The sequence below is a fragment of the Palaemon carinicauda genome, chromosome 29 (genome assembly GCF_036898095.1).
Source record: "Palaemon carinicauda isolate YSFRI2023 chromosome 29, ASM3689809v2, whole genome shotgun sequence".
NCBI classification, from domain to species: Eukaryota; Metazoa; Arthropoda; class Malacostraca; order Decapoda; family Palaemonidae; genus Palaemon; species Palaemon carinicauda.
In genome coordinates, this window is record NC_090753.1 from 74515717 (window position 1) to 74541218 (window position 25502).

Below are 25502 nucleotides of genomic sequence, written 5' to 3' on the forward strand. Positions count from 1 at the left end.
TTTTATGATGAAGCATTGGCAAAAATAACAGTTCTGCTTTATAGTGTATTGAAACAAGCTTTATCTTTTCATACATACCAACAGGATTGCAGGAATGAAGAAGCCCCACACAGGGATCCAGAGAAGACTAACTGTGGCTTCTAACATGAAAGTGAAATCCTTCCTCACTTTGTGAATACCTGGAAAACATTAATGATAAGTCTTAATTAATGAGGACTTGATACAGTCTGAAACTGGAAAAATTCAACAAATTTTCTTATCATTCGTCTGGGATAATTATCATTATTATTACTATTACTCGCCAAGCTACAAACCTAGTTGGAAAAGCAAGATGCTATAAGCCCAAGGGCTCCAACAGGGAAAAATAGCCCAGTGAGGAAAGGAAATAAGGAAATAAATAAATAATGAGAATAAATTAACAATATATCATTCTAAAAACAGTAACAGCGTCAAAACAGATACGTCCTGTATAAACTATCAACGTCAAAAACAGATATGTCAAATATATAACTATAAAAAGACTCATGTCAGCCTGGTCAACATAAAAACATTTGCTGCAACTTTGAACTTTTGAACTTCTACTGATTCAACTGATTCAATTAATAAAACAAATTTATTACCGTAAACTACTGTACATAATACCCCTCTTTACGATAGTTCGACTTTACGTTGCTTATTCATTACATTAAGTCCTTAACTTGCAAATTAATAAGTTCTAAGAAGTAGTTTGCGAGTCGAATTTTTATAAATTTTGGCCTAGGGTAGCCTTCAGAAAACTTATGCCTATGATTTTCAGCTGCAAAAGTCAACAAATATACCTGTTTCATGATGCAAATGTCATCTTGCTTACTTCATTAAAATGTTATTTTCCTTAGTAAAATAAATTTTTGAATATACTTACCCGATGATCATGTAGCTGCAACTCTGTTGCTCGACAGAAAAAACCTACGGTCGGGATACGCCAGCGATCGCTATACAGGTGGGGGTGTACAACAACAGCGCCATCTGTCGAGTAGGTACTCAGGTACTTCTTGTCAACAAGAACCAATTTTCTCCTCGGTCCACTGGGTCTCTATGGGGAGGAAGGGAGGGTCCTTAAATTCATGATCATCGGGTAAGTATATTCAAAAATTTATTTTACTAAGGAAAATAACATTTTTCAATATTAATCTTACCCGATGATCATGTAGCTGATTCACACCCAGGGAGGTGGGTGGAGACCAGCATACATGTTAACATAAGAAGCTAAGTATCCCGTATTTCATTTTAGCAGTTATTCAAAATAACAAACATAAAATAAATAAGTACCTGGTAAGGAAGACGACTTGAACAATTACTCTGCCTTTTTAAGTACGTCTTCCTTACTGAGCCTCGCGATCCTCATAGGATGCTGAGCGACTCCTAGGAGCTGAAGTATGAAGGGTTGCAACCCATACTAAAGGTCCTCATCAAAACCTCTAATCTAGGCGCTTCTCAAGAAATGATTTTGACCACCCGCCAAATCAAGTAGGATGCGAAAGGCTTCTTAGCCTTCCGGACAACCCAAAAATATTTCAAGAGAAAGATTAAAAAGGTTCTGGAATTAGGGAATTGTAGTGGTGGAGCCCCCACCACTACTGCACTCGTTGCTACGAATGGTCCCAGAGTGTAGCAGTTCTCGTAAAGAGACTGGACATTCTTAAGATAAAAGACGCGAACACTGATTTGCTTTTCCAATAGGTTGCGTCGAATATACTTTGCAGAGATCTATTTGTTCAAAGGCCACGGAAGTTGTGACAGCTCTAACTTCGTGTGTCCTTACCTTCAACCAAGCTTGGTCTTCCTCATTCAGAAGGGAATGAGCTTCTCGTATTAACAGTCTGATAAAATAGGGTAAAGAATTCTCTGACATAGGCAAAGATGGATTCTTAACTGAACACCATAAAGCTTCAGACGGGCCTCTTAAAGGTTTTTAAAATAGAACTTAAGAGCTCTTACAGGACATAATACTCTTTCTAGTTCATTTCCAACCATACGATAAGTTTGGAATATCGAACGATATTGGTCAAGGCCGAGAAGGCAGCTCGTGTTTGGCTAGAAAACCAAGTTGTAGAACATGTAGCCGTTTCGGATGAGAATCCGATGTTCCTGCTGAAGGCATGAATCTCACTGACTCTTTTAGCTGTGGTTAAGCATATCAGGAAAAGAGTCTTAAAGGTGAGATCTTTCAGGGAGGCTGATTGAAGTGGTTCGAACCTGTCTGACATAAGGAATCTTAGAACCACGTCTAAATTCCAACCAGGTGTAACCAAACGACGCTCCTTCGTGGTCTCAAAAGACTTAAGGAGGTCCTGTAGATCTTTATTGCTGGAAAGATCTAAGCCTCTGTGACGGAAGACTGATGCCAACATGCTTCTGTAACCCTTGATAGTGGGAGCTGAAAGAGATCGTTCTTTCCTCAGATATAAGAGGAAGTCAGCTATTTGAGTTACAGAGGTACTGGTCGAGGATACGGATACTGACTTGCACCAGTTTCGGAAGATTTCCCACTTCGATTGGTAGACTCTAAGGGTGGATGTTCTCCTTGCTCTAGCAATCGCTCTGGTTGCCTCCTTCGAAAAACCTCTAGTTCTCGAGAGTCTTTCGATAGTCTGAAGGCAGTCAGACGAAGAGCGTGGAGGCCTTGGAGTACCTTCTTTACGCGTGGCAGACGTAGCAGGTCCACCCTTAGGGGAAGTGTTCTGGGAACGTCTACTAGCTATCGAAGTACCTCGGTGAGTTATTCTCTCGCGGGCCAGAGGGAAGCAACTAGCGTCAACTTTGTCCCTTCTTGAGAGGCGAACTTCTGCAGTACCTTGTTGACAATCTAGAACGGAGGGAATGCATATAGATCTAGATGTGACCAATCTAGAAGAAAGGCATCTATATGAACTACTGCTGGGTCCGGGATAGGTGAGCAAAGTATTGGGAGCCTCTTGGTCATCGAGGTTGGGAAGAGATCTATGGTTGGCTGGCCCCAGGTGGCCCAAAGTCTCTTGCATACATCCTTGTGGAGGGTCCAATATGTTGGAATTATTAGTCCCTTCCTACTGAGACAATCTGCTATGACATTCAAGTTGCCTTGGATGAACCTCGTTACTAGTGAAAAGTCTAGACCTGTTGAACAGGAGAGGAGGTCTCTTGCGAACTCGTACCATATCACAGAGTAGGTCCCTCCTTTCTTGGAGATGTACGTCAAAGCAGGGTGTTGTCCGTGTTCACCTCCACCACTTTGCCTTGAAGGAGAGACCTGAAGCTTTCCCAGGTCAGACGTACTGCCAGTAGCTTCTTGCAGTTGAAATGCATTGTCCTTTGACTCGAGTTCCATAATCCCGAGCATTCCCTACCGCCTAATGTCGCACCCCAGCCTACGTCCGATGCGTCCGAGAAGAGAACGTGGTTGGGAGTCTGAACAGTCAGGGGAAGACCCTTTCAAAGGTTAATAAAGTCCTTTCACCAAGTCAGACCAGACTTTATCTTTCCGGAAACCGGGATCGAGACCGCTTCTAGCGTCTTGTCCTTTTCCAGTGAAAAGCTAGATGATACAGAAGAGGACGGAGGTGTAGTCTTCCAAGTGACACAAATTGAACCACGGATGACAGTGTCCTAACCAGACTCATCCACAGCCTGACAGGGCAGTGTTCCTTCTTCAGCATCTTCTGGATGGATAACAGGGCTGGGGGTTGATCGTCTTGTTCAGCAATGTCCTCATCAGAGGGTTCCTCATCCGAAACTGATGAGGAAACGGCAACGGAGTGGGCAACGTCTGACTCGCTGAATCTGGTCGCCCTGATGGATGCGTGACGGAGCCGGACACAAGATCATGGTACTGCTGCACAGTCTGTGAACTGTCAACCATGGGGACGCGAGGAAGAACAGTGTCAACCCGAAACTGTCTAGACTGTCTGGGTTGTGCAGTCAACCCCCTACCGGGTTGCTGAGGTTGCCGCACTGCGTCACAACAAGTCACCTCTGCTGGTTGTTGAACGTCTTCCTAGTGACACACTGAACGTCCACAACCACCTCCGAGAGTCGCTTAACGTCAACGTGCGACTGGCAACCCACACTGGGTCGCACCGGTGGAGGAACCACCTCAACTGGCGGACGTGAGTAGGATACCTCAGCGTCAACAGGGCGTACAACCAACCGGTAGGAAGGTTGTTGGCTAGGAGGTTCTTCTCCGTAAAAAATCCTCTATCAAGGACACAAGCTTGGACTGCATGTCTTGCAACAAAGCCCATTAGGGTCTATGGGAGCAGGTGTGGCAACAGACGGGGTTAGCGACCAAAGCGGAACCATTTACCATCCCTGGAAGCCTTGTTATGCTTTAATTAAAGTCCATAGGAGGCTAAGCAGCTTAAGGCTCCTCTCCAAATGACAGAGTCCTCAAAGGAATATCAGAAGGAGGGAGAACAGCACTTTCTCATCTACAGGAACCATGTCCGAGAAAAGCTAGGTTATCTCAGTGAGGGTCTCACTGGTGCCTAAGCAGCAGACCAGAAGGCAACGTTATGTAACTGCTTGACAGTCTGTGAACTGTCAAAAACTGAACTGTCAACCACAACAGGTGCGTGAGGACATACAGCACTGGTGCATAGTAGCAGACCAGAAGGCAACGTCATGTAACTGCTTGACAGTCTGTGAGCTGGCAACAACCAAAGCTGTGTGGGGAAGCCTCAACTCCTGACTGACTAGTCTGCTGCGGGCGAGTGGCGGTAACCACAGTGTGTTGCGGAGGCTGACACACCGTGTCAAAACACGGCAGCTTGTGGTAGCTCACGCATGGCAACGGAGTGCTCCGTGTGTCTGTGGGAGTAAGCATGCGTCTGGCAGGGTAGACTGCGCATGGGTGGAGGAGCTCTCACAACAAGAGTGTGGGAGCAGGCAGCCATGCTGGGCGCACAACCGTGGCAGGTTGTAGGCAAACGAATGCATCGTCAACCTTCTCCGCAGTCGGAGTGTGGGAGCAGGCAACAACCAAAGCGGAGTGGTGGTGCGTGGTGGGGACTGCCGTGGGTTGCGGAAACTAACGCATCGCGTCAAAACACGGCAGCTTGACTCCACCTTCCCACTGCTGATGCGGTAGCTCACGCATGTTAACGGAGGGAGCCGCATGTCGGCTAACGTTAACATGCGTCTGGCAGGGTCGATTGCGCATCGGAGGTGGAGCTCTCCGCAGCCGGAGTGTGGTAGCAGGCAGCCTCAGCGTGAGCTGGGCGCACAACCGTGGTAGGTTGTAGGCTAACGAGAGCAGTGTAAACCTTCTCTGCACGAAACTCCTGCATAACCGCAGCTAACTGAGTCTGCATAGACTGCAGTAAAGACCACTTAGGGTCTACAAAAAAAAACGGCAACAAACGGAGCTACTGTCAGTTGTGACTGAGGGTCTAAAACAGCTGGTGCGGCAACAGACGGAGTTACTGCCTGTTGCGGTACCACCTTGCCTCTCTTGGGAGATGTGCAGTCGTCGGATGACTGCAGCGAGTCCGAACTGACCCAGTGGCTACACCTAGGCCGTTGGACTTGCGCGGAAGGGACCGACTTGCACTTAAAAGCTGCAAGATTTGGTCCATGGTTTCTACGAGAAACCTCTTCCGCAGACGAGGAATAAATGGGCTCTCTCGTCTTTGTGTGGGTGGGGCGATCTCACGTCGGCAACGTGTGTAGATACGCCCGAAACCACGGAGGGAAAAACGTCTGTTCGTCGATCAAGGCCTGTGGAACCCATAAGTCGTACGACATTACTTCTCCCCTGGGCTTGGGAGCTTGTAAGAGGTATCGGACTAGGTGAACAACTGGCACGAACAGACGAACCCTCGGACGCAACACTGTAACACTTTGCGCATATCACTTTATCACTTTTGATTTTCTGTTTGCACTTATTTCACTGAAATCGAAACTTTAACTGATTTCTACCTGAAACACGCAATCCTATCCTTCATTAAAAGGTAGTAATTGCGAAAACAGTTTTACAATGCAACAGAAAAACATAAATAAAGATAAAGAATTCAGTGGCTGGAAAAGAGACTAAACACTAGATCAAATAAACTACGTTTACAATCTCTCACCGCATAAAGCCTGGGAACAAGAATAAAACTCTAGAAACGTTTTACCTTCTTCCCCTACAGCGACTAGGGAGAAGAGTAAAAAACGAATTCAGTGGCTGGAAAAGAGACTAAACACTAGATCAAATAAACTACGTTTACAATCTCTCACCGCCTAAAGCCTGGGAACAAGAATAAAACTCTAGAAACGTTTTACCTTCTTCCTCTACAGCGACTAGGGAGAAGAGTAAAAAACGAGAACAACATTACCCGCTTGAACGAAACGTTTATTCTCCTCTCTCTCCCTCCGTCTCTATCTCTCTCTCTCTTCTCTCTTGACTTAGCGCCTGAGAGAAGAGCCCAATTATATATCGTTAAAACATGTTATTTGTTAAAAGGAACTGAAAGGTTTCCCAAATAAAAAGTTCCTTTATTTAGAATTTAAACCATTTAAGCTAAGAAAGAATGAACGAAACGCTAGAATCGGTTTACTCTTACTGCAACGTGAAACCGTGAAACACTCTCTCTCTATCGTAACGATAGAGCGCATGTTGAACGTTCTGAACGTCAACAACTGCGGAGACTAAAAAACTAAACGTTAGTTCATCTTTGAAAACAGTACGAGACTATCAAAGAAATTCTTTCATAAAACATTAAAATTAAAAAGTATTAAATTCTTAAAAGGTTAAATACGATATGACGGGCTCAATGTTAATTAACTTCGGTTCCAAGTATGGACCGCCTACTATAGGAAAGGTCGCATATAAACAAACAAAAAAAAATTACTTTTTTATAAGTTTATAATAAATGGAAAGTTAATCGAAGAGGCCTATCAAGGCGGAGAGAAATAAAATAAATAGATCTATAACTTGTTAAGCAAAATTACCAAAAACCTAAACACACTTCCGTCTAAGGGAAGGGTCGGCCATTTAAAAGTGAAAGAGAGTCCATACTCTCTTTGTCACCATAATTAAATCTATCGAAAACGAATTCAAGTTTTGAAATGAAGATAAAACCCCTGCATAGCGAAAGCTCAAAACTGGAATAGTGTACTTCACCAAATCGTTGTGAAAACAAATCCAGTAGGGACGGCGTATTTAGTAGGTCCTGCCATTGGCACGACAGAGGAAAAATTGGTTCTTGTTGACAAGAAGTACCTGAGTACCTACTCGACAGATGGCGCTGTTGTTGTACACCCCCACCTGTATAGCGATCGCTGGCGTATCCCGACCGTAGGTTTTTTCTGTCGAGCAACAGAGTTGCAGCTACATGATCATCGGGTAAGATTAATATTGAAAATTATATATTGTTTTATCACATAATTTCATCATGGATTTTTTATACAACATCTGAGATTTAGGATTTCAGTTGGATTTGTTTGTATCTCTGGATGTTTTTAAGATCTAAAAAATGAAAATTAATAAAATCATAGCTACTTGTTATGAGGCATTAGATTAAAAAACAGACACACGCTGACAAGATTGTAGATCCTAATATTTTAAATAATTTGAAAACTGAGCTTAGGTAGAGAATTAGAACCTGGATATGAACTGTGGTGTTCAATCGTAGCTTTCGAACTACAGTATAGTCCAGCAGTGAACTCCAAGTGAAAGGAAGATCTGCAATATCATTAATATAAAGTGGGGATTTGAGCAAAAAAAAAGGTACAAGACAGAGGAGAAGGGAAACTCATTCAAAACCTAGCACCACTTTCCTCTTGGTAAGGGTAGAAGAGACTCTTTATCTATGGCAAGCAGCTCTTCTAGGAGAACACTCCAAAATCAAACCATTGTTCTCAAGTCTTGGGTCGTGCCATAACCTCTGTACCATGGTCTTCCACTGCCTTGGTTTAGAGTTCTCTTGCTTGAGGGTACACTCAAGCACACTATTCTATCTTATTTCTCTTCCTCTTGTTTTGTTAAAAGTTTTTATAGATTATAAAGGAGATATTTATTCTAATATTGTTACTCTCCCAGAAATATTTTATTTTCCTTTTTTCCTTTCCTCACTGAGCTAATTTCCCTGTTGGAGCCCTTGTGCTTTTCCAACTAGGGTTGTAGCTTAGCAAGTAATAATAATAATAATAAAAGGCCTACATAAAGTTGACCAGGACTTCAGGGTTATGTTTCTATACTCTTAAAGGGGTTATTTGAATGATCTTTTCTTAGAATTGCAGTTAAAAGTATCACGTAACTAGAGCTAAAGACCTTGGAATGGATAAAAAGTAAAAGGCCAAGAGCAACGCAGCTTTGGAAGTAGGTAAACTGAACAGTACAATATGGAGGGCACATTTAGGAGGTGCCCCATACCCTTGAAGAAATGGAAGTGCAAAAGAGACCTTTAATAACACCATGCCTATGTTAACTATAGTATTCTGAACAAATATATAGATCAATAATCTGTATTCATTTTATTTACAAATGTGACAGTTGTCCATTAACCATGAAAAAAGAGAAAGAAAACTAAAAAATAAAACTTCGAGACATGAATCTTTAGTAAAGAGATACCAACTCTACATGGCGTTACATAAAATGAAGACTTCCAATCCCATTTGTCTTTGTCAATTATGGAATAAGATGATTATGACGACGAAAAACTTTAATCTTGTAAGTAAAAATTCCGTTATCCATCTGTGGTGGATAACGGGGGAGGGTGGGCTTTGGCACTCTAGCAGTACCAGCCGAACTCGGTTGAGTCCCTTGTCAGGCAGCGAGGAACGTAGAGAGGAGAGGTCCCCTTTTTTTGTCTCATTTGTTTGATGTCGGCTACCCCCCAAAATTGGGGGGAGTGCCTTGGTATATGTATCTATGTATGTTGACCATTTCTAGTTTTAAATTTTGTATACAATGTGGATAACTATTCTGAAAGAAACAATTTTGATTGTAACATTCCCATAAGGCACAAACGAAAAAAAATTGTAATACTGTAATGACAAAACCATGAAAGACTGACTGTAAATTACTTACCATAAACAGAAGTCACAGCTAAGGTGAGTGTAAAGGGAGGCCAGAGTACAACGGAGGTCATCACACTGGAATCTAACAAGGCTAATATTGCCGCTCCACCCTGAAGGAATAAAAGTTGAATTATTATCATTATAATAATTCATTATTCATAAAGAACACATTCAGATTCAACATAGAACTGTGATAAAAAGGGAACAAAGGCACAGAAGAACAAAGATTTTAGAGTTGAATTTGTATTGCAAAACACCATAAATACTTTGAAATGATATATATTAAACAAAACTGTTTGCATGTAATTAACCCTTTTACCCCCAGGCTATTTGGAACCTTCCAACCCTTAAGCCCCAGGGGTTATTTTTTTTCAAGCACATTTCGCAGTATATATTTTTTAAATTGCTCTAACAGCCTTAATTTTCTTCATAGAGAGGTCAGGTTGGTCTCATTCTCTTGGAAAATGCCTGAAGTTTCTCAAAAAATTATCAAAAATATGAAAAAATAATTGTAAATAGCAGTTTTTTGCAAGGACGTACCGGTACATCCACCATGGGGGTAAAGGGATGTGTTTTTTGAAACGTACCAGTACGTCCTTTGGGGGTAAAAGGGTTAATAATCTATAGCCATAAAATAAATAGAACAGCAAATATGAATAACCAGATGAAAATGTTTGAAAACTCTACATCAAGATAGTACAGCACAGTGCTTCTTTTACGATAATTTTAGAAGAGTAATGTTTGCAGTCCATCAAATAAAAAATGCACTACTTGAATCTCATACGCTTTGTATGAAAGTTTTAACCAAAACCTGAAAATTGGTATCTTTGGGGAAGATAATTAAATTTTCATTTGTATATTGGGAGAGTGGAAGAAAAGACCTAATGATACTTAAAATACTAAATAGGTACAGCAAAGCTGTGCAGGAGACTTAAATAAACAGATGAGGAAGAAAGGAAGAGGGACAGAGATCTTTTGATTGCCCCAAAACATAGTGAAAAATAACACAACAGACATTGGAGTGTATTCGTACTTTGTCCTCTTATACTCGATCTTTGCCATGAACTTTTAAAATATTCATCAAGCTTTTCTGATGATCTTATTCCCGTATAACTCACGAGTCTCAAAACGTGACTTACCAATGCCGTTTAAATCATGAAATATAATCCACATGATCTCAATTTAATCTGCAATTATGATGTCAATAAATAAACGTTAACATACATTATTTAGATATTGAAGATTACCTTAAAGGAAGTGGCAACAGCACCAGCTAATACTAGAGGCGCCAGAATAATAGCGGCCACGGCTCTTGGAAGACAGTCACTAATATCTTTGAGTGCCACAATCAGGGCATGAATACATATGGTCGATGTTGTTACTCCTCCACACCAAAGACCTGAAAGGAGAAAATTCTTTTATCATTCTCATTCATTAAAGAATTAGTGAAATAGTGAGAAAATTACAGCGTTAGAATATAAAGAGAAAAAATAATTATGATTTCCAAATGACAAGTGAAAAAGTACTTTCCCCATATGGCAAACATCACATGAGCTTCAATCTTTTATTGTCTTTTAATACTTTAGTTTTTAAATTGACTCCTAATGTCACGTTACGATCTAAATTACACCTGAAAACTCCACAACTTTGAGTACTGTAGTTTAATCTTAGAACACAGTCTACAAGCAATATTAATATTCAGTGAACTCTAATATCATGAAATATTATGGATCTAAATAAGAATAAATAACTCAATAAGAATTGTATTAAATAAAAAGACATTCACATTATTCTATAGACAGCAAAATCCCACCAATCCTATTAGAATAAAAATCTTCAAAGCATGAGAGTTTAAACTGACCTAAGTATACAATTGTGGATACTATTTGCTGAAGCCACTTGTAAGGCAGTACAAAAATTGCGATCAAATGTGAAGCAGTAATTATGGCTGTACCGACAGTCACACCGACATCTTCAGGAACCACTGTTATTACCAGGTCAGAGGTATTGCCTGTTGAATTGAATTCCGATCTGAAAGAAAGATTAATGTTTATCGACAGTTAAAAAGTGGTCAGAAAAATATTGATAACTCAAGATGATACTTTTATATCAATAAATATATACAACAACAAACGCAGTCATTTCTAGTCCACTGCAGGGCAAAGGCCTCAGACATGTCCTTAGTCATGTTTGGGGTTTGGCCATGCCACCACGCTGGCCACTGCAGATTGGGGATGATGGGAAATTTCAGTCTGATCGCTCACAGCAAATAAACTTCGTTTGGATGGCCCTGACTAGCATAACTGCTAATCATGGCAATACACAAACCCTTTCACCATGTTAAGGTATCCAAACTCAGGAAGAGCGGAAAATATTATATGAATACTACGAATAAAATGTTATTTTTATTAGTAAAATAAATTTTTGAATATACTTACCCGATAATCATGTAGCTGTCAACTCCGTTGCCCGACAGAATTCTATGGAGGGATACGCCAGCTATCACAATACTAGAAGGGGGTGTACTTACCAGCGCCACCTGTGGCCAGGTACTCAAGTACTTCTTGTTGACACCTCCTCAATTATTCCTCGGTCCACTGGTTCTCTATGGGGAGGAAGGGAGGGTCGATTAAATCATGATTATCGGGTAAGTATATTCAAAAATTTATTTTACTAATAAAAATAACATTTTTCAATATTAAACTTACCCGATAATCATGTAGCTGATTCACACCCAGGGGGGTGGGTGAAAACCAGTGTACAAGATTAAAGGATAGCTAAGTATCCCATATTTCATATAACAGTTATCTCAAATAACAATGAAATAATAAGTACCTGGTAAGGAAGTCGAATTGAACCGTTACTCTGCCTCTTTTTTAAGTTCGTCTTCCTTACTGAGCGCAGCGTTCCTCTTGGAGGCTGAATCAACCCAAAGGTGCCAAAGTATATGGGGTTGCAACCCCTACTAAAGGACCTCTACAAAACCTCTAACCCAGGCGCTTCTCAAGAATGAATAGACCACCCGCCAAATCAAAAGGATGCGGAAGGCTTCTTAGCCTACCGTAACAACCATAAAAACAACAATAAAAGCATTCAAGAGAAAGGTTAAAAAAAGGTTATGGGATTAAGGGAATGTAGTGGCTGAGCCCTCACCTACTACTGCACTCGCTGCTACGAATGGTCCCAGGGTGTAGCAGTTCTCGTAAAGAGACTGGACATCTTTAAGATAAAATGATGCAAACACTGACTTGCTCCTCCAATAGGTTGCATCCATTATGCTCTGCAGAGAACGGTTTTTATTAAAGGCCATCGAAGTAGCTACGGCTCTTACTTCGTGGGTCCTTACCTTCAGCAATGCAAGGTCTTCCTCCTTTAAGTGAGAGTGGGCTTCTCTAATCAGAAGCCTTATATAATATGAAACCCCATTCTTGGACATGGGCCTCGAAGGTTTCTTGATGGCACACCATAAGGCTTCTGACTGTCCTCGAAGAGGTTTAGACCTCTTAAGATAAAATTTGAGAGCTCTGACAGGGCAAAGAACTCTCTCTAGTTCGTTACCTACCATGTTGGAGAGGCTAGGTATTTCAAACGATCTAGGCCAAGGACGTGAAGGAAGTTCGTTCTTTGCTAGGAATCCGAGCTGAAAAGAACATGTTGCAGATTCGGTCGTGAAACCAATGTTCTTGCTGAAGGCATGAACCTCACTGACTCTCTTAGCTGTTGCAAGGCAGACAAGAAAAAGAGTCTTGAGGGTAAGGTCCTTGAAGGAAGCTGACTGGAGAGGTTCGAACCTAGGTGACATAAGGAACCTTAAGACTACGTCTAGGTTCCAGCCTGGAGTGGATAGACGACGATCTTTAGACGTCTCAAAAGACTTAAGAATGTCTTGAAGGTCCTTGTTGGAAGAAAGGTCCAAACCTCTGTGGCGGAGAACTGAAGCCAACATACTCCTATACCCTTTAATCGTAGGGGCTGAAAGGGATCTCTCATTCCTAAGATGTAGAAGGAAGTCAGCTATTTGGGTCACAGAGGTATTGGTAGAGGATATTGAATTGGCTCTACACCAGCTTCGGAAGACCTCCCACTTAGACTGGTAGACTCTACGAGTGGAAACCCTTCTCGCTCTGGCAATCGCACTGGCTGCCTCCTTCGAAAAGCCTCTAGCTCTAGCGAATCTTTCGACAGTCTGAAGGCAGTCAGCCGAAGAGCGTGGAGGTTTGGGTGCAACCTGTCTACGTGAGGTTGACGTAGAAGGTCCACTCTTAGAGGTAGAGTCCTGGGGATGTCGACTAGCCATTGAAGTACCTCTGTGAACCATTCTCTTGCAGGCCAAAGGGGAGCAACCAGCGTCAGCCGTGTCCCTTCGTGCGAGATGAATTTCTGCAGAACTTTGTTTATTATCTTGAACGGTGGGAATGCGTACAGGTCGAGATGGGACCAGTTCAGTAGAAAAGCATCCACATGAACTGCTGCAGGGTCTGGAACAGGGGAACAGTACAGCGGAAGTCTCTTGGTTATGGAGGTGGCAAACAGATCTATGGTAGGTTGACCCCACAAGGTCCAAAGTCTGTTGCACACACTCTTGTGGAGGGTCCATTCCGTGGGAATGACCTGATTCCTTCTGCTTAGGCGATCTGCTGAGACGTTCATATCGCCCTGAATGAACCTCGTGACCAGAGTGAGGTTTAGACCTCTTGACCAAATGAGGAGGTCCCTTGCGATCTCGTATAGGCTCCTCGAATGGGTCCCTCCTTGCTTGGAGATGTAAGCCAAGGCTGTGGTATTGTCTGAGTTCACCTCCACCACTTTGCCTAGCAGGAGGGACTTGAAGTTCAACAGGGCTAAATGAACTGCTAGTAGCTCCTTGCAGTTGATGTGGAGTAATCCCTGTTCTTCGTTCCACGTTCCCGAGCATTCCCGTCCGTTCAAGGTCGCACCCCAGCCCGAGTCTGATGCATCTGAGAAGAGATGAAGATTGGGGGTCTGAATAGCCAACGATAGACCCTCCCTGAGAAGGAGGTTGTGCTTCCACCACAGGAGAGTGGTCTTCATCTCTTGGGTGATTGGGATAGAGATTGCTTCGAGAGTCGAACCCTTGTCCCAATGAGCTGCAAGATGGAATTGAAGAGGGCGGAGGTGGAGTCTCCCTAGCTCGACGAACAGGGCCAGTGATGAAAGGGTCCCTGTGAGACTCATCCACTGTCTCACCGAGCAACTGCTCCTCTTCAGCATGCTCATGATGCACTCTAGGGCTTGGCTTATCCTGGGGGCCGATGGAAAAGCCCGAAAATCCTGACTCCGAATCTCCATTCCCAGGTACACAATGGATTGGGAGGGAATGAGTTGAGACTTTTCTATGTTGACTAATAGACCCAGTTCTCTGATTAAGTCTAAAGTCCAATTGAGATTCTCCAGACAGCGACGACTCGTGGAGGCTCTCAACAGCCAGTCGTCTAAGTAGAGGGAGGCTCTGATGTCCGATAAGTGTAGGAATTTTGCTATATTCCTCATCAGATGAGTAAAGACCATAGGAGCTGTGCTTAGGCCAAAACACAGGGCTTGGAATTGGTAGACAACCTTTCCGAAAACGAATCTCAGGAAAGGTTGGGAGTCTGGATGAATAGGAACGTGAAAGTAGGCATCTTTCAAGTCCAACGAGACCATCCAGTCCTCCTGCCTGACCGCTGCTAAGACCGACTTCGTCGTCTCCATCGTGAACGTCTGCTTGGTGACATACGCGTTGAGCGCGCTGACGTCCAGCACCGGTCTCCAACCCCCTGTCTTCTTGGCCACAAGAAAGAGACGGTTGTAGAAGCCCGGGGATTGATGGTCCCGGACTATAACCACTGCCTTCTTCTGCACAAGTAGCGACACCTCCTGGTGCAATGCTAGCCTCTTGTCCTCTTCTTTGTAGTTGGGAGAGAGGTTGATGGGCGATGTGGTCAGAGGTGGTTTGAGGCAGAATGGAATCCTGTAACCGTTCCTCAGCCAACTGACAGACTGGGCGTCTGCACCTCTCTTCTCCCAGGCTCGCCAGAAGATCTTGAGTCTGGCTCCTACTGCTGTCTGGAGATGCGGAGAGTCAGTTTTTTCCTTTAGATGTCCTGGAGCCTTTCCTGGACTTGCTCCTGTAAGAGTCTGGACGGGAGCTTCCTCGGCTGGGGGCTCTACCACGAAAGGGCGGTATGAACCTCGTAGCAGGGGTATCAACCACTGGGGAGCGATAAGTCTTGGGGACTGAGGTAGCAACCTTAGACTTACGAGCCGATGAGGCTACAAGATCGTGTGTGTCCTTTTGAATCAGGGCAGCAGACAAGTCCTTAACCAGCTCTTCGGGGAAGAGGAACTTCGAGAGCGGAGGAAAAAGGAGTTGTGACCTTTGGCAAGGTGTAATGCTGGAGGAAAGGAAGGTACACAGCTGTTCCCTTTTCTTCAAAACCCCTGATACAAACATCGACGCAAGCTCACCAGATCCATCCCTAATGGCCTTATCCATGCAGGACATTAATAGCATGGCAGAGTCCTTGTCCGCAGGAGAGGTCTTCTTGCTGAGGGCCCCCAGGCACCAGTCAAGAAAGTTGAACATCTCAAATGCTCTAAACAGTCCTTTCAGTAAGTGATCCAGGTCTGAGAAAGTCCAGCAAACCTTAGAACGCCTCATTGCAGTTCTCCGAGGCGAGTCTACCAGACTTGAGAAGTCAGCCTGGGCAGAGGCAGGTACTCCCAAGCCTGGTGCTTCTCCTGTGGCATACCAAACGCTCGCTTTCGAAGTGAGTTTAGTCGGCGGGAACATGAAAGAAGTTTTGCCAAGGTGTTGCTTAGTCTGCAGCCACTCCCCTAAGATCCTTAATGCTCTCTTAGAGGACCTTGCTAGGACTAGCTTAGTATAGGAGGACTTAGCTTGTTGTACGCCCAGCGAAAACTCAGATGGCGGAGAGCGGGGAATAGCAGAGACAAAGTGGTCTGGGTAAACCTCCCTAAGCAGAGCCAAGACCTTACGAAAGTCAATAGACTGTGGAGAAGGCTTGGATTCATCCACGTCTGACGAGGGATCCAGGTGTGCCTCCTCATCATCAGACGCCTCATCACCAGAGTGTAGCGAAGATATTGGACAAGAATGCTGAACAGCAGAGTCAGAACGAGAAGGAACAATATTAGTGGTTTCCTCTTCAAGTAACTGTTGAGGGAGAACCTGAGGCTCAGACTGCAAAGGCTGAATAACAGACAAAGCAGAAGGAAGGCGCATGGGTGGAGGAGGCTGACTCCTAGCATGAGAGGTTGAACCCAAGGGATGCGCTTGCTGAGCGGTTGGTGGAAGCGGAGTAGCAAGTTCCTGTTCCTGTGGTGTGAGCGGAGCGTGATGAGGTTGAGGCTGCGCAGAACAAGGTAAATGTCTCGCAAGCTGAGGCTCCTGAGGCGCAAGGCCAAGGTGTAGTGGAGCTTGCCTTGTGGATGGTTGAGCTCGCTGCAGCGAGAGCTGAGGAGACTGACTCATGCACGGGAGAGGTTGTTGTACCTCAGCCGAGAGTTGCACCACTGGTGGAGCAGCAAGGGGAGGCGGAGGAAGAGAGGTATAATCCTCCTGATCCCATAGCAAAGGTTGCCTTAAAGAAGGCGGAGGCTGAACACCACTGGGAACAGCAAACTCAGACTGTGGCTCAACATCGTACGCCTGGCAGGTGGTACTGCGATCAGGCGGAGCAAGCGCAGGCGGAGCGAGCGTAGGCGGAGCGAACGCAGGCGGAGGGAGTGTAGGCGGAGGCGGAGGCGCAACACTCTCAGCCCGACACTCACGCATCAAGTCCGAAAGCTGTGCTTGCATGGACTGTAGTAGAGTCCACTTAGGGTCGGCAGAAACTACAGTAGGCTGAGGTAAAGCCTTAACAGTCGAGCTCTGTTGTGGCAGAACCTTACTCCTCTTGGGCGGAGTGCAGTCGACAGATGACTGCGGCGAGTCAGAGCTGAGCCAATGACTGCAACCTGGCTGAGCACTCGCGGACTGGACTCTGCGTTTAAGTGGTCTCGAGACCTGAGACCAACGTTTCTTCCCTGACAGATGATCAGCGGACGAGAAAAAGACGGGCTCAATCGTCTGCAGGTGGGAGTGACGGTCTTTGGAAGACACGCCCGCAACCACCGAGGATACTTCTGTGCGCCTAACAAGGCCTGCCGAACCCTTATGCCCTTCGACATTGCTTCTCCCCTGGGCTTGGGAGCTTGCAAGAGGTCCCGGACTGGGAGGACGACTGGCTCGCACAGAAGTATCCTCAAGCACCACACTGGCACTGACACTAGCACTTGGCACTGCACTGACACTAGCACTCGTCACAGCACTGGCACTAATTCCACCCACTGCACTCTTGACCTTAAGTTCCTTAACTTCGGCCATCAGAGACTTATGGTCACTTACCACGGACTCTACTTTATCGCCTAAGGCCTGAATAGCACGCAAAACAACAGACATATCAGGCGGAGGGCAAACAGTAGGTTCGGGGGTAGCCACTACAGGGGTAGGAAAAGGTAGGGGATCATGAGGTGAGGAAAACAGTGAAGAGTGAGAAGAACTCCTCCTAACTCTACCTCTCTCTAACTTAGTTGAATATTTTAAAAGACGGACAAATTCCAGTTCCGAAAGTCCGGCGCATTCCTCACATCGATTTTCTAACTGACAGGGTCTGTCCCTACAGTCAGAACAAGCGGTGTGAGGATCTACCGAGGCCTTCGGAATACGCCTATTGCAAGACCTACATCGTCTATGGGAGGGGGCTTGCGAAATGTCAGACATCTTGAATCCAAAGAGTTAGCCAAAGGGGTTTCCAAAATCAAGCAAAAGATCGTTAACCGTATATCAGGACTATATAAAAGCTATCTAGCTAATATAAGAAGGTTTCCAGTAAAGCGACAGCCGAAATCTGAGAGAATACTTCACCAATTAGCCGTGAACAAACTCGAAGATCATAAGCATATCCCAGAACGTCTTGCCGGAAGCACGACAGAGGAATAATTGAGGAGGTGTCAACAAGAAGTACTTGAGTACCTGGCCACAGGTGGCGCTGGTAAGTACACCCCCTTCTAGTATTGTGATAGCTGGCGTATCCCTCCATAGAATTCTGTCGGGCAACGGAGTTGACAGCTACATGATTATCGGGTAAGTTTAATATTGAAAAATATGAATTTCATGCAATGATGTGTTGCAATTAAGGACATAATCATACTAAAGACTCCTGATGTTTGTAGGATCCTTTGCATATATAAGAAAACTTGCAGTCAATTCTATCAATCTCATTATCAAATGTACTGGAAGTCCTAGGATCTCTAACCAGACAAGATTTATCATCAATGACCAGGAAGGAACTCTTGACGAGGAACCAATTTTGTGAACAGGAATCAATCTTATAATGATTGTTTTATTATCATTTAAAATTTTTTTTTAAATTTTTTTAAAACGAACACAGAGTTAATATTCAATACTCTAATAGGCCTGGTCCAAAGAGTGTGCTTTTAATCAATTCATTAGATCTTATGTAACGTATTACAACTTGAAAACTTGATGACTGGATAAAACTAAAATGTTGAAGATTATGATAAAGGTTCTTTCAAATTCCATTTCCAATACTCAATACACTGTAGGTTGAAAACTGGACAAACACAATTAATGTGCTTGATTGTAACGGTTGTTCTTACTTGTTTGCATTCTAGGATTGGGTCACATGGATACCTATGGATCGAACAGGTGTGACCAATTTGAGCAAGGGATATCATTTTAAGGAGATTTTCTTTTTTTAAGACACAAATTATCAGTTGGTTAACCTGTTTTAATCTATTATTGTCAAATTCATTGTAGCACAGTTTGCCATTGATTTAACATGATGGACTTTCATCCTCTGAGGATCCAAAGACACACTTTGGCGTCATCTGTTCATATGGAGAGTTTATTCGGTGTTCTAATGCCAAAATACTGAAGTTGAAAATTTCTGCGAGTACGGTATAATAATAAAAGGGATATATATCTTACATATCAAAGTCTTAGTGCATGTCATCAGAAATAGTCTTACATAACATGTGTAAATAACAATAATTTCCAATGATGTTACATAAATGGTAGCCTACAACTAGAATGTGGTGGATAATGTGGGAGGGTGGGCTGTGACACCCTAGCAGTACCAGCTGAACTCGGTTGAGTCCCTTGTTAGGCTGGGAGGAACATAGAGAGTAGAGGTCCCCTTTTTGTTTTTGTTTCTTTGTTGATGTCGGCTACCCCCCAAAATTGGGGGAAGGGCCTTATTATGTGTATGTATGTATGTACAACCAGAATTTCAGCTATTTTGCACATGACAAAGACATTCACATACAAACCCTGTTGAAAAAACCACCAAAGATTAATTTAGAACAGTTCTCATGAATTGATCCTGTTAAAAATCAGGTGTCTCGGATGACTGAGACTTAGCTTTGAAATATTAAAATATTGTCATGAGACTGACAGCGATTTTGTCATGGCCGGGATCACCAGTGTTAAGAGACAGTAATAAATCACAGGTATACAGTATTTATTCTATATAAAGTAGTTTCAATTTAGGTGCTTAAACATCTCCATTTCTTTAAATTCTACAAGAGTACGGATCCTACATATCTCAATGCATCACCTTTTCATAGTTTATATATGAAATGTCTGTTTTTATGTTGTAAATGTTTTTAAAATATTCTATTTTAATTGCTCATTACTTCTTATATCGTTTATTTATTTCCTTTCATCACTGGGCTATTTTCCCTATTGGAGCCCTTGGTCTTATAGCATCGTGCTTTTCCAACTAGGATTGTAGCTTAGCTAGCAATAATAATAATTATAATAATATGATTGTTAATAAATGGATGACTATGATTGACCTGGCAACCACTATAGTGAAGGTTGAGGTGTAGAGTTTTTCTGTAGTCTCCATCCAATACTTATGGTGAATCCAATACTTATGGTGCTAACAAATGATTGACAAAGATAGTTTCAAGTTTGATTGAAAACAACCTTGTATGTTAACAGACAGTAGAAAATCCAAGCATGATCTGTATTAAGCTTTAAAGACGCAATTAAACTCCGAGGCCAGTGATTCATTGCTCTAATTACATTTTATCAACAAAGCCCTCAAGTCACAAAATATGTAAGAATACACATACTGAATTAAATTGTATACAAGTCATTCCTAGTTCAAATAGCTTTTATGCTAAGATGAATTATGTAAAATATCCCTAAAAGAGGGTGAAATCTAGAAGGTTAACTATGCAAAATGCAATAGTTCATATTCAACAAGAGTTCTTTAATATATTTTGTTCCTTTAAAATATGTTATTTTCATTAGTAAAATAAATTTTTGAATATACTTACCCGGTGATCATATAGCTGTCAGCTCTGCTGCCCGACAGAAAAACCTAAGGACGAAAAACGCCAGCGATCGCTATACAGGTGGGGGTGTACATCAACAGCGCCATCTGTCGAGCAGGTACTCAAGTACTCCATGTCAACACAGAACCAATTTTCTCCTCGGCCCACTGGGTCTCTATTGGGGAGGAAGGGTGGGTCCTTTAATTTATGATCACCGGGTAAGTATATTCAAAAATTTATTTTACTAATGAAAATAACATTTTTCAATATTAAACTTACCCGGTGATCATATAGCTGATTCACACCCAGGGGGGTGGGTAGAGACCAGCATATATGTTAACATTAAGAGCTAAGTATTTCGTATTTCATTTTAGCAGTTATTCAAAATAACAAACATAAAATTAATAAGTACCTGGTAAGGAAGTCGACTTGAACAATTACTCTGCCTTTTTTAAGTACGTCTTCCTTACTGAGCCTCGCGATCCTCATAGGATGCTGAGCGACTCCTAGGAGCTGAAGTATGAAGGGTTGCAACCCATACTAAAGGACCTCATCAAAACCTCTAATCTAGGCGCTTCTCAAGAAAGAATTTGACCACCCGCCAAATCAACCAGGATGCGAAAGGCTTCTTAGCCTTCCGGACAACCCAAAAAAAACAACAATAAAAAAGCATTTCAAGAGAAAGATTAAAAAGGTTATGGGATTAGGGGAATGTAGTGATTGAGCCCTCACCCACTACTGCACTCGCTGCTACGAATGGTCCCAGGGTGTAGCAGTTCTTGTAAAGAGACTGGACATCTTTAAGGTAAAATGATGCGAACACTGACTTGCTTCTCCAATAGGTTGCATCCATTACACTCTGCAGAGATCTGTTTTGTTTGAAGGCCACTGAAGTTGCGACAGCTCTAACTTCATGTGTCCTTACCTTCAGCAAAGCATGGTCCTCCTCATTCAGATGGGAATGAGCTTCTCGAATCAAAAGTCTGATATAATAAGAAACTGCATTCTTCGACATAGGTAAAGAAGGTTTCTTAATGGCGCACCATAAAGCTTCTGACTGTCCACGTAATGGTTTAGTACGTCTCAAATAGTACTTAAGAGCTCTTACAGGGCATAGTACTCTTTCTTGTTCATTTCCAACCAAATTAGTAAGGCTTGGAATATCGAACGATTTGGGCCAAGGACGAGAAGGAAGTTCGTTTTTGGCTAAAAAACCAAGCTGTAAGGAACATGTAGCCGTTTCAGATGTAAATCCAATGTTCCTGCTGAAGGCGTGTATCTCACTGACTCTTTTAGCTGTTGCTAAGCAGACGAGGAAAAGAGTTTTCAAAGTGAGATCTTTAAAAGAGGCTGATTGAAGTGGTTCGAACCTTGCTGACATAAGGAATCTTAGTACCACGTCTAAGTTCCAACCTGGTGTGGCCAACAGACGCTCCTTCGAGGTCTCAAAAGACTTAAGGAGGTCCTGTAGATCTTTGTTGTTGGAAAGATCTAAGCCTCTGTGACGGAAGACTGCTGCCAACATGCTTCTGTAACCCTTGATCGTGGGAGCTGAAAGGGATCTTTCCTTCCTTAGGTATAAAAGGAAGTCAGCTATCTGAGTTACAGAGGTACTGGTTGAGGATACTGATTTCGACTTGCACCAGCTTCGGAAGACTTCCCACTTCGACTGGTAGACTTTGAGAGTGGATGTCCTCCTTGCTCTAGCAATCGCTCTGGCTGCCTCCTTCGAAAAGCCTCTAGCTCTCGAGAGTCTTTCGATAGTCTGAAGGCAGTCAGACGAAGAGCGTGGAGGCTTGGGTGTACCTTCTTTACATGCGGCTGACGCAGAAGGTCCACTCTTAGAGGAAGTGTTCTGGGAACGTCTACTAGCCATTGCAGTACCTCGGTGAACCATTCTCTCGCGGGCCAGAGGGGAGCAACCAACGTCAACCTTGTCCCTTCGTGAGAGGCGAACTTCTGCAGTACTCTGTTGACAATCTTGAACGGGGGGAACGCATAAAGGTCTAGATGGGACCAATCCAGAAGAAAGGCATCTATGTGAACTGCTGCTGGGTCCGGAATCGGTGAGCAATAAATTGGGAGCCTCTTGGTCATCGAGGTTGCGAACAGATCTATGGTAGGCTGACTCCACAAGGCCCATAGTCTGTGGCATACATTCTTGTGAAGGGTCCACTCTGTTGGGATGATTTGACCCTTCCGGCTGAGGCGGTCTGCCATGACATTCATGTCGCCTTGAATGAACCTCGTAACTAGGGATATGTTTCGATCTCTTGACCAGGTGAGGAGGTCCCTTGCGATCTCGTACAACGTCATCGAATGAGTCCCTCCTTGCTTGGAGATGTACGCCAAGGCTGTGGTGTTGTCGGAGTTCACCTCCACCACCTTGCCTAGAAGGAGGGACTTGAAGCTTCTCAAGGCCAGATGAACTGCCAGTAGCTCCTTGCAGTTGATGTGCAACGTTCTTTGATCCGTATTCCACGTGCCCGAGCATTCCCGACCGTCCAATGTCGCACCCCAGCCCGTGTCCGATGCGTCCGAGAAGAGAAGGTGGTCGGGGGTCTGAACAGCCAGTGGCAGACCCTCCCTGAGGAGAATGTTGTTCTTCCACCAAGTCAGTGAAGACTTCATCTTCTCGGAAACAGGAACCGAGACCGCTTCTAGCGTCTTGTCCTTTCTCCAGTGAACAGCTAGGTGAAATTGAAGGGGTCGGAGGTGGAGTCTCCCTAACGCGATGAACTGGTCCAGTGATGAAAGCGTCCCTATCAGACTCATCCACTGTCTGACTGAACATCGGTCCTTCTTCAGCATGTTCTGGATGCATTCTTGGGCTTGACTGATTCTGGGGGCCGACGGAAAAGCCCGAAAAGCTTGACTCTGAATCTCCATTCCTAGGTATACTATAGTTTGGGATGGGACGAGTTGGGACTTTTCCATATTGACCAGGAGACCCAATTCCTCGGTCAGATCCAGAGTCCACTTTAGATTCTCCAGACAGCGACGACTTGACGCAGCTCTTAAAAGCCAGTCGTCCAAATAAAGGGAGGCTCTGATGTCTGCTAAATGCAGGAATTTGGCAATATTCCTCATCAGTTTGGTAAAAACTAGAGGTGCCGTGCTTAGGCCAAAGCACAGGGCTTGGAACTGGTATACAACCTTCCCGAAAACGAACCTTAGAAAAGGTTGGGAATCTGGGTGGATGGGGACGTGAAAGTAAGCGTCCTTTAGGTCTAACGAGACCATCCAGTCTTCCTTCCTGACCGATGCTAGAACCGACTTTGTCGTCTCCATGGTGAACGTCTGCTTTGTGACAAAGACATTCAGAGCACTGACGTCTAGCACCGGTCTCCAACCTCCTGTCTTCTTCGCCACTAAGAAGAGACGGTTGTAGAAGCCCGGGGATTGATGGTCCCGGACTATGACTACCGCTCCCTTTTGAAGTAAGAGAGACACCTCTTGCTGTAAAGCTAGCCTCTTGTCCTCCTCTCTGTACCTGGGAGAGGTCGATGGGAATTGTTGCTAGAGGGGGCTTGCGCAAGAATGGAATCCTGTACCGCTCTCTGAGTAACTTCACAGACTGTGCGTCTGCGCCCCTGTTCTCCCAGGCCTGCCAGTAGTTCTTGAGCCTGGCTCCCACTGCTGTCTGAAGAAGGTGGCAGTCAGACTCTGCCTCTAGAGGACTTGGAACCCTTCTTCTTGCTCCCACGTTGACTTTCGGCACGAGCACCTCCTCTGCTGGAGGCTCTGCCACGAAAGGGCGAAATGAACCTTGACGCTGGAGTGTCCATCCTGGGTCTAGGCACGGATGGCAAAGGGGTGGCTTTGCGTGCGGACGACGCCACCAGGTCATGAGTGTCTTTCTGGATCAAGGAGGCGGCAATCTCCTTGATCAACTCTTCAGGGAAGAGACACTTCGAGAGCGGAGCAAACATAAGTTCCGACTTTTGACATGGGGTGACTCCAGCAGACAAGAAGGAGCAAAGGTGATCCCGCTTCTTGAGGACCCCGGACACGAAAGAAGCCGCAAGCTCACTAGAACCATCCCGTATGGCTTTGTCCATGCAGGACATAATGAGCATGGAAGTTTCCTTATCAGAAGGGGAGGTCTTCCTGCTCAACGCTCCCAAACACCAGTCCAAGAAGTTAAAGACTTCGAATGCACGGAAAACTCCTTTCATAAGATGGTCCATATCCGAAGGAGTCCAGCAAATCTTGGAGCGTCTCATAGCCAGCCTGCGGGGAGAGTCTACCAGACTTGAGAAGTCGCCCTGGGCAGAGGCAGGAACTCCCAAGCCGAGCACTTCTCCCGTGGCATACCAGACGCTAGATCTGGAAGCAAGCTTGGCCGGGGGAAACATGAAGGTTGTCTTCCCAAGTTGCTTTTTGGACTGCAACCACTTTCCCAGTACCCTTAAAGCTCTCTTGGACGAGCGAGCGAGTACGAGCTTCGTAAAGGCAGGTGCTGCTGACTGCATGCCTAAAGCGAACTCAGAGGGAGGCGAGCGTGGAGCTGCAGACACAAACTGATCCGGATATAAATCCTTGAACAGCGCAAGCACTTTCCTAAAGTCTAAGGAGGGAGGCGTGGTCTTGGGTTCGTCGATGTCCGAGTGTTGGTCGTCAAGATGTGCAGCTTCGTCATCATCAGAGAGTCCATCGTCTGAATGTTGAGGAGGAAGCGGCAAAGGAGTAGGTAAAAGCTGAACGGCTGAGTCCGGCAGCACGGGTGCATGCGTGGCTGCACTGGACCCAACGTCATGGAACTGTTGGTCAGTCTGAGAACTGGCAACAACCATAGCTGAGTGGGTACGCAAAGCGTCTACTCCTGACTGTGGTCGGATAGCGGAGACCACCGTGGGTTGCGGAGGCTGACGCACCGCGTCAAAACACGGCAACTGAACTCCACCCTCCTGTTGTTGTGGTAGCACATGAACGTCAACGGAGGGTTCCGTGCGTCGGTGAACGTCAACATGCGTCTGGCAGGGTCGACTGCGCATGGGTGGTGGAGCTCTCACAGCTGGAGTGTGGGAGCAGGCAGCCTCAGCGTCTGCTGGGCGCACAACCGTGGTAGGTTGTAGGCTAACGGGTGCAGCGTCAACCTTCTCCGCACGATA

The 25502-nt window shown here is 44.4% G+C and overlaps 1 protein-coding gene across 1 annotated transcript in view; it reads right to left on the reverse strand.

Annotated features, from left to right (window-relative positions):
• Positions 1–25502, reverse strand: part of LOC137622243 (sodium-dependent noradrenaline transporter-like) — a 73685-nt gene that overhangs the window by 15373 nt on the left and 32810 nt on the right. The window contains exons 12-15 of the mRNA XM_068352748.1: positions 10880–11049; positions 10266–10417; positions 9029–9128; positions 79–179 (exon numbers count right to left, since the gene is read on the reverse strand). Coding sequence (XP_068208849.1) covers positions 79–179; positions 9029–9128; positions 10266–10417; positions 10880–11049 — 523 coding nt within the window. The remainder of the gene's footprint in view (positions 1–78; positions 180–9028; positions 9129–10265; positions 10418–10879; positions 11050–25502) is intronic.